Source organism: Pleuronectes platessa, chromosome 11, assembly GCF_947347685.1.
Source record: "Pleuronectes platessa chromosome 11, fPlePla1.1, whole genome shotgun sequence".
NCBI classification, from domain to species: Eukaryota; Metazoa; Chordata; class Actinopteri; order Pleuronectiformes; family Pleuronectidae; genus Pleuronectes; species Pleuronectes platessa.
The window spans coordinates 7,659,016-7,668,283 of NC_070636.1; the positions used below are offsets into that span (position 1 = coordinate 7,659,016).

The window sequence follows — 9,268 nt, forward strand, 5'->3', positions numbered from 1 at the left end:
CGCCGGCCCCTCTCACGAACCGTACCGGAGGACGGATAGGAAAACCCCCGCCGCAGAGCCCGTGCGCCCCGGCCTCTCCACGCTCCGACCCCCGGGTCCGCTCCTGTGCGCTTAAAACGGATTAATGAGCCAAAAAGGCACCAAACTTCCCACTTGAGGCTCATTTTTCGGCGTTGCGCCTGGACGTGCCTGCTTTTCTCCACCTCGCCTTTTCGTTATTATTCACTCCGCTGGAGGATACCTGGACCTCTTACTGATGGTAAGCGCTCATCCTCCCCCCCTACACACCGCTACACACCCACACACATCAACGATCCAGACACCGGAGCTTTTAAATGGAACCGAACCTGTTGAATAACGCGAGCAGGAGGAATCGCCGTTGACAGTTTGTGACTGTGCCACTGGTTTTGGTGTTTTGGCGACTTTACCGAGAGCTGTATAAATATAGAATCTTACAATCCCATAATAATCTCACACTGACAGAGGGAGAGGGGTGAAGTGAAAGGAAGGATTCATTTGGGGGGGGGGGGGGGGTTGAATAGCGCAGCGATCCTGGTGGAGCTCAAACAGGTTAGGGTTAGGGTTAGCTTTTTTGTGCAGGAGAGTTGAGCAGCAAGTGAGGTCATTTCCAGACTGAGCTTTCGGTTTCTCCGCGTTTGTTTTCCCTTAAATACCTTTGAAATATTTCAACTGTGCAGATTTGAACGTTTTCCTGAACTTTCCGCTGAGATTCTTTGTGATTAACACCTGTGTCCGCCGCGCGTCATCCCGGTTGGTTTTACGCGTAAAAAGTTAAAGATGGGGGAGCTGGCACAGCCCAGAATTTCAGCCTGGACGCGAAAAAAACAAAACATTTACTTCTTTGAGTTTATTTTAAATTTTGAAATTAAATCCCGCTTCTCAAACAGGTCAACAACAATTCATGCGTCACTGACAAAAAGGCACAGTTCGGTCCAAGTATGACGAAGTCTGCACCAACGAGAAAAAAAAGAAGCGTCCAGTGCCAACACATTACAGAGGTATAACGTTACAGTAGAGTTGAAACCGGTTGATAATTGGGAAGCGACAATGGAAAAGCAGGTCTCACATGTTTACACCTGCTCGTAACAAACGATTACGGAGTGAAATTGTGTCATTTCATCCCGTCGCGCAGCAGCAGCACGGGGAACAGTTTGCGGCCTGCGGGCGCATGGCGTCCTTGGCACACACCTTTTACTTTTCATCTCACATTTCTCCTCCATCGTGCAGGGGAACGGGCTTATCACAGTTTGAATGGAAATGCATCTATTTATAATTTTCTTAAAATTACAAATAGCTATTTATTCACTTTTTTCATTAATGTGCCTGGCAAAGAGTTGGCTACAATTTCCTTTTGAGGTTTCCGGAAAATATAGCTCGGGAGTTGACTCTTTGTTGATGAAGTCACCGGATATTATCAGATTTCAGATTTGTATTTTTTTTAACACTTTAAACCTCGAAGACAAATTATATGGAAGCATTTGAAGTAGATTTTTTTCCTGGTTGTGTTTCAATTTCTCCTTGAAGTAATGAAATACTGAACCTCTTCATTTGTGTCTGAGATGTTTTCTTTCACACAACACCACAGCTTAAACAAAAACCATTAACCTGCTCTCAGTGATCTCACTGACTGTGAATGTTCTTCCTGCTGAAGTGCTCACTGGGAGCTAATAAAACCCCAAACCACTACTCAACAACAACACACATTGCAGGTTCCTGGTTTATTTCTTTCAACAGACATGAGGATATTGCACTTTGTTGGATCCTATTGCGTGAAGCCTTAGTTATTATTTAAACTCCTGTAACCTTCAGTCACAAGCCAGATATTACCAGGAAGACCATTCAAATGAATTTGGTAAAAGGGATAGTGTTTAAATTCTATAATTTCTTATTTCATTTATATGGATTAACTGTTGGAATCATAGATACACAATATTATAATGAATTGTAAACAATCTAAAGCAGCATTAGCTTTGATCAGAACAAAACTCCCATGACTATAAACAGGTTGCTGAACTGATTCACTGTTGTTTTAATGATAAAAAAGAAAGAAAGAAAAGATTCAGGCCATAGATTTTGCTGTTCCAGCGGTAACCTGTTGCCCTCCCTCCTCTTCCTCCCTCCCTCTCGTCTTCCCTCCCACCATCACTGTCAAATTCCTCATGAAACACATCTGAAGAGCCATGTGCAGAGTCTGATCACATTATCTGTGGTCAGGGAGGGAGAGAGAGGCCAAGGGGGACCGAGCAAAGCCAAGGGCAGTTGACTGCTGCGGCCTAATTGCTCCCCGGGCCTGCGTTTGTTTTTGGAAAAAGTTTCTGTCTGTCTGAATGTGAAACTTCGGACATTGTTGTGAAAATCTTGAAGTAAATTATTTGTTGGTGCTCTCGCTGCATGAGGAGTAAATGTGAATCCAAACTTCTGTGGTGGAAAACGCATTGAGTTCTTTTTTATCCCAATCGCCCCTGGTGGAAACACGCCACTCGAACATGAACGCGATAACTTTTTCCCAGAGTTGAAAGTCGCTCCCCGCCTGCCTCGCATTTTTCTTTCATCATCATCGCACCACTTTTGAGTGTCTGTCCGTTTCAGCCCGCAGCTTTGTCAGTGGCTGGTTACAGTTACAAGATGTTCTGTATGGTCAGTGTTTTTGAGTACTATGAATCCCTGTAATCATGGGAGAGGCCCTCTCTGGACAATGAACATTTGTTGTCAGAGATGTGCACTCACACACATTCACTCTCTCTCTCTCTCACACACACTCACACACACACACACACACATTACCAACCCTCCACCCCTTGGGTAATAGAGCTGATCATGTTCTGAACCCTCCTCTCTCTCTCTTTGCCACAGTTCTCACAAACATGCAAGCGGTGGCACCCACTTGTGCGTGCATACAGACAGCCGCGCGTGCACGTCGTTTAGCTCATGCACACACGCACCGCACTTCACCTTCTCCTCGCACACACTGGGATCTAGTGTCATGACCGCGGAGGAAGAAAAGGGGGTGGGGGGGGTCAATCGGAGGTCAAAGTCTAATGCTGTTAGGGAAAAGATCCTTGATTGCGTGTACAGTGAGCCGTGCAGGGGCCGAGATAATCACAAAGATACCATGCCCGGCATTGCTCGCACACACTCAAATACACAAAACGTATATTAAACACACTCACACACACACAGTGTTAATGTGCATCCTCACTGTGTAGTAATGCTTGGGCGCTCTCCAGCAGGAACAGGCTCCAAGCGATGACCAAAGCCCGGCATCGCTCCAGAGTTAAAATGTCTGCTCCGTGGTGCCGCTGTTGTGGTGGTGGTGACTGGTGTCAGAAATTCGGTAATTTTATTAGTGTGAGTCAGCAGTGTTTAACACATTTCAATGACGTGTAGAGGAATTGAATCATTGCAGCCACACTGCAGCGCTTGTTAAATCCGAGAGAGGAGCAGGCGGGGGAGCTGTTAAAGTCTTTGAATGATCTTTTTGGTTTATACAGAATGATTTTTTAACGTTTTTTTATTTGGAGATCCTGCTCCTTAAAAAAAACCCACGTGTTTTTCTTCTGGTGCTCAAACCTGGATTGTGTGGCTTCATTAGAGACATATTTCCCCTCTTGCAACACGCCGCACATACTCCAGCGCTGAGCGTTCGACTCTCCCACTGATGACAGTGGTGTCAAAGAGCAGGAGGCCTGTCATCAGCGTCACTACAACCTGTTTGATCCCTCGAGTGGGGGAGCGTTACCAGGAGATGAGGCCCTTTCGAGATGCATCTATTTAAACGGGAGAAAAGCTGATCTCATTTGTTTTGGACGGAGGAAGGTTTGGCGAGTTCACTTGCAGTCGGGGTTCTTGAACGCTCGCCGCCCTCATGTTCTGGGTATGGATTTTTACCACTCCTGATCAAAGTGGTGTTATCAGCTCTTTGGTCTTTGTGTGTGAACATGAGAGGGTTGCTTCAGGGATTTTTTTTCTCCGTTGAATCCGGCTGTTATCTGATGTTTTTCTTCTTTCTCTGTCTCTCTCTCTCTCTCTCTCTCATTGAAGGTTTCTTCTTACTTTCTGAACTAGTGTTTTCTGGAGGCGTTGGGGATCTGCTCTCTGTGTTGTGGCACATACCTCCTTACATTCCAGCCACAGTAAATAGCTAGCTTAGCCCATGAGCCAAAATGATAAGCTTTAAAGAGACGCCGGGTCTCTCTCTTGCCCACTTAAACACACACTGACATATATACGTGCATTTCTCTGACTTCTCGCCTGACGTGTTTGCCGTTGCCTTCTCCTCATGTGTGTTTTCGTCTGTGTCTTTCAGGAACAGGGTCACTCCAACGTTCTCCTGCAGCCGCCCAACACCACCTAACATTTCCTGGAAAAACGTGTCCATCGCCCGCTCCCAACAAACATGGACTGTTTTCCCATGCTTTATTTTCTGTCGGTAAGTAAGTGGACCTTTTCATTTCAATTTCAGTATCTCACGTTTTCCCCCTCTCTCACTCTGTCCAACTCGTAATTGATTTATGTGGCGTTCAACAGGACTTTAATAATGTATACGCATGAGGAAGAGCCTTTTCAGTTAAATAGCCCAAGGTTTGCCCCATGGCTGGCTGGAGCAGACTGAGAGGGGACGAGGCTCCTTATCGAGCTAAGAATTTGCTCTGACCCCAGGGCTGCCGCTTTTATTTGTCTAATCACGGTGGAGGAGGGAGTAGATGAGGGGGGAAGGGAGGGAGTGAATAGGAACGGCTTAAATTCTAAAAAAGCTGGGTTCTTGAACTGGCTGTTTACCTGTGAAGACAGTGGGCGATCTGATCAGGGACCGTTTAAACAAGGTTGACCATTAAACCATTAAAACCATTCAGAGCTGCCTTCAGCAAGGACAGAGGGGATGGCGTAGAAAGGGAGGAAAAGCCAAAAAACAAACAAATATTTTCTGTCAGTGGAAACCAAGGCCTTCTCTCCTTTCCTGGTCCCTTGTTGTGTTTTCTTGGTCTTTGCTCTTTCCAGCTCTCTCCTAATAATTCCCTCTGCCATCTGCTGTTCCCCCCCAGAGACATCATGATTCCTGGTAATCGAATGCTGATGGTCATTTTAATATGCCAAGTCCTGCTGGGAGAGAGCAACCATGCTAGTCTGATACCTGAAGAAGGGAAAAAGAAAGTACCGGGCCTGCAGGGTCGTTCGGCCTCTCAGAGCCATGAACTGCTGCGGGACTTCGAGGCCACGCTGCTGCACATGTTCGGCCTCAAGAGGCGGCCGCGGCCCAGCCGCTCGACCACGGTGCCCCGCTACCTGCTGGACCTCTACCGCCTGCAGTCGGGGGAGGCCGAGGAGGCTGGCGGGCATGACATCGCTTTTGAGTACCCAGAGAGGTCAGCCAGCCGGGCCAACACTGTGAGGGGCTTCCACCATGAAGGTAAGGAGAAACGAAAAGGAGGATGCATGTGGCAGAAACATTTCACCAGAACCAAGGTCACAGTTTCCGGGCAATTTTACTAGCATTATATTTCATCAGCATGGTTGACAACTGGTAAGTTTTCAGGATTAAAAAAACATTTCCTACATCCCTCGAATCACAAGGCAGCTCCACCCATCGCACCATAACCAAGGAATCTGAGGATGTGGTCACCGCACACTGTCTAAAGAGGGGCAACAAAAATCTGCCAGACAAGCTCTCAAGAGCCTCATTTGACAAAACTCTGTGTGTTTGGTTAGCAGCTGAAAGAAAAGCATGCCTCCATATTACTGACTTGCACTTCTCACCCCACCCAACCGAACATGGCTTAAAAAAGCTGCAGTCTTGGCCTGGAGTTGGAGTGTGCTCCTCTCTCATGTCTCAAGTCTCCAGTTTATGTGGAGGGCTCTTTTAGAGGGACCTTCCTCAACGTGCAATTATCTTTAATGCTACTCTTGCAGCCTTCTAAATAAAGCCCCTACTGCCAACAATGTGGGTGCTGAGAGCAGACGCTGCAGCTCTCGGGAGAGATGGAAAAACAGTCTCAGGAGCTGGTGCGATAGAAAGGCTGGAATGTTAGAAGGGTTTCTGTTTATTGTGACTTGGATCTGCTTAGTTTTAGCGACAGCTGCAGACGTTTCAATTGGGTCCGGAGAAACTCCAGGTTGACTGATCTGCTAAATGTACGTTGAGGTTGAAAAGCCAGACTGGAGCGCGTCGGGCAAACGCTTAAAAAAAAACGTCGGCAGGGAGAACCGGACCTGAAAGTTAGCGAGTGACCTTGTGGAGTAGTGAACTGAGAGAACCGGGGGGGGGGCTCCAGAACATGTCCACCCTTAGGGGGGAGGAGTGAGGAAGGAGGGATGAGTCAGCCTTAATGGGCCTTGTCAAACACACTGCTCGTGGCAACACACACCAACACGGCAACGTACCAAGGCAGGAGAGGAAGAAAGAGCACCGCCGCTGGAGGAGGAACTTGTGCCTGTGATGCAATGTGTACGTGCATACATGCATGTGCGTGTGTGTTTGTGTCTGTGTGTGTGTGTGTGTGTGTTAGAATGTGTGTGTGTGTGTGTGTGTGTGTGTGTGCGTGTTCCGACTGCTCTCTGCAGGCATTTACCCTCCTTCTCCTCTGCTAAACTATGTTAATAATACGCTTTGAGGTCTTTTGAGTAGGAGTGCTTGCTTTCATGGGAGCACCATTGTGCGATAGTGTGATTCAGTTGGCCGATCTGTCCAGAACACAGTGAGGTATTACAGTCTGCAGCAGACGGGCACTTTTGGTGAGGAGACGTGTTTACAGGGACGGTAAAACATGCACCTACTAATTCAGAATTCCACAAGAAAAGTGTATTTTTATTCTCTGGGTGTAACAGGAGACGTGTCCTCGTTTTGTCAAATTCATGAATTAAAGCGACGAAGCACATGAGAAGGTTAACGCGTACAAAAACGTTTGAATCAGCCGAACCCCCCCCCCCCCCCCCCCCCTCTCCATGGGCTTGGGATAAATGAGATTCTACTGTATTGTCTGACCCCTTAATGATTATTCACGATGAAAATGATAAATGTCTTAAGTGAACAAACTGCGGAGCTAATCAAAAACACAGCAGGTTTTAATAATGAGAACCACCTGGGTAAGATTAGAGCCTGGGTGTGAAATAACAGGGGTGGATTGAGCAGGAAAATAGTAGACACAACATTCCTTTCCCCAACAATGGTGATCTTGCCAGAAATCTGCAGACTGAGCGTGGAGCAGGGAGCCTCCACTGTGTTTATACTGTAGCTGTGGTACGTTAATCACCACCCTCCTTGTAATGCGTGTTTCAGCAAAGTGCTCGGAGAAAGGCATTGAGAGAAGGGCTGGATAATCCGTGGAGATAGATAAGGAAGCGTGGACGCTGTGTATTTATATTGTTGAGGACTGCAGAGGCCGGGGAAAAGTGCGTCCTTTTTGTGTCAGGTGAAAAACGTCAAGGAAGTGTGAGAATGTGAGGTTAGCACAGCTTAGAGTCGTGTTTAATTGTTTTATCTGCTGGTTCTGTCAATGTTTAAAGTCTTAATGTTAAAGTTGTGAGTTTTCTTTTTTTCTCATTGATATTACCAACACTGAACATTATGCAATTATTCCCTTGAGCTAACATTCCTCCTCCTCCTCATTTTCAGAGCACATGGAAAAGGTGCACGAGCAGGACCTTGGCGAGGCCACGCCCTTCCGCTTCATGTTCAACCTCAGCAGCATCCCGGAGGACGAGCTGCTCTCGTCCGCCGAACTCAGGCTCTACCGTCATCAGATTGACGAGGTGGTCGCTAACGCCCTCTCAGACGACCAGGGGCTCCACCGGATAAACGTGTACGAGGTGCTGAAGCCCCCGCGGCCCGGGCAGCTCATCACGCAGCTCTTGGACACGCGGCTCGTGCGCCAAAACGCGTCACAATGGGAGAGCTTCGACGTCAGCCCCGCCGTGCTGCGCTGGACTCGTGAGCGCCTCCCGAACTACGGGCTGGCTGTGGAGGTGCAGCACCTCAACCAAACGCCGCGTCACCAGGGCCGACACGTCCGCATCAGCCGCTCGCTACACCAGGAGCCCGGCGAGGACTGGGAGCAGCTGCGCCCCCTCCTGGTGACCTTTGGCCACGACGGGAAGGGTCACCCACTGACCCGCCGGACCAAGCGCAGCCCCAAGCAGCGGGGCCGCAAACGCAACCGCAACTGCCGGCGCCACGCGCTCTACGTGGACTTTAGCGACGTAGGCTGGAATGACTGGATAGTGGCGCCCCCTGGTTACCAGGCTTATTACTGCCACGGGGAATGCCCCTTTCCTCTGGCAGATCATCTGAACTCAACCAACCACGCCATTGTTCAGACACTGGTGAACTCTGTGAACAACAACATTCCCAAGGCCTGCTGCGTGCCAACAGAGCTCAGCGCCATCTCCATGCTCTACCTAGACGAACACGACAAGGTGGTCCTAAAAAACTATCAGGAAATGGTAGTGGAGGGCTGCGGCTGCCGCTAACACACAGACTGTCTGCAACATGGACTTGGACTAGAGACTTGAAAAAAGCAACATGGACGCATCAGAAGGTCTTTACTCCAAAAAAAAAAAAAAGTTCACTTGGACCCTTATTTATAACGTTTATGTTGAGGTGTATGTTTGTCTCACTTTTTTTTTGTTTCTTTGACAATATGATCATATATTTTGACAAAATATATATATATATATTTATATCTACATATTAAAAATAAATTGAGTCCTTATTTTAAACATAAAAAGCTGTACAACTTTTCATAATGTACATTAGATTGTATAAGTTTTTTTATTGAGAAAATAGTAAAAACAATCTAAAAAGTAAAGTTTATTTACTTGTAATATTTATTGCTTTCATATTATATACATTTTTGGAGAAAAAAAATAAAAACATGACTTGCTTCCAATAATACATTCAAACCCAGCACAAGATACCTGCTTTGTGTATTTGCCTAAATTAGAGCACTGTGTGGAATTGTCACTTTTTAAAGGAAACATGGGAAATGATCTGAAATATGCATTGATTAATTTGAATCCATCCCTTGAGACATATATGGGTGTCTGTAAACAAGGTGGCAGTAAATTTCAGTTTTGGTTTCAACATGAATTTGGATTTAAATGCTACACCTTTATCTTAGTTAACTTTTGGCCTTTTTATGTGTTTCAAACAACTTTCATCTAAAACACAAGATACGAGCAGAGGAATCTTTCTGCTGCTCTGGTTTATTATTCACCATTTCTTCACCATTCCACGATTCACATTTCACCAAAG

At 46.7% G+C, this 9,268-nt stretch overlaps 1 protein-coding gene across 1 annotated transcript; it reads left to right on the forward strand.

The window, feature by feature from the left end:
* The first annotated feature begins 240 nt into the window (after positions 1 to 240).
* Positions 241 to 9,003, forward strand: bmp4 (bone morphogenetic protein 4). The gene is made up of 4 exons (XM_053435400.1): positions 241 to 259; positions 4,328 to 4,450; positions 5,064 to 5,428; positions 7,631 to 9,003. The coding sequence occupies exons 3-4, from the start codon at positions 5,071 to 5,073 to the stop codon at positions 8,482 to 8,484; spliced, it is 1,212 nt and encodes a 403-aa protein (XP_053291375.1). The 5' UTR covers positions 241 to 259; positions 4,328 to 4,450; positions 5,064 to 5,070; the 3' UTR covers positions 8,485 to 9,003.
* Positions 9,004 to 9,268: the final 265 nt, after the last annotated feature.

Coding starts and splice junctions, on each gene's coding strand:
- bmp4 (XM_053435400.1), top strand. CDS start 5,071: ATGATTCCTGGTAATCGAATGCTGATGGTCATTTTAATATGCCAAGTC. Junction 5,429..7,630: donor GAGGGGCTTCCACCATGAAG/GTAAGGAGAAAC, acceptor CCTCATTTTCAG/AGCACATGGAAAAGGTGCAC.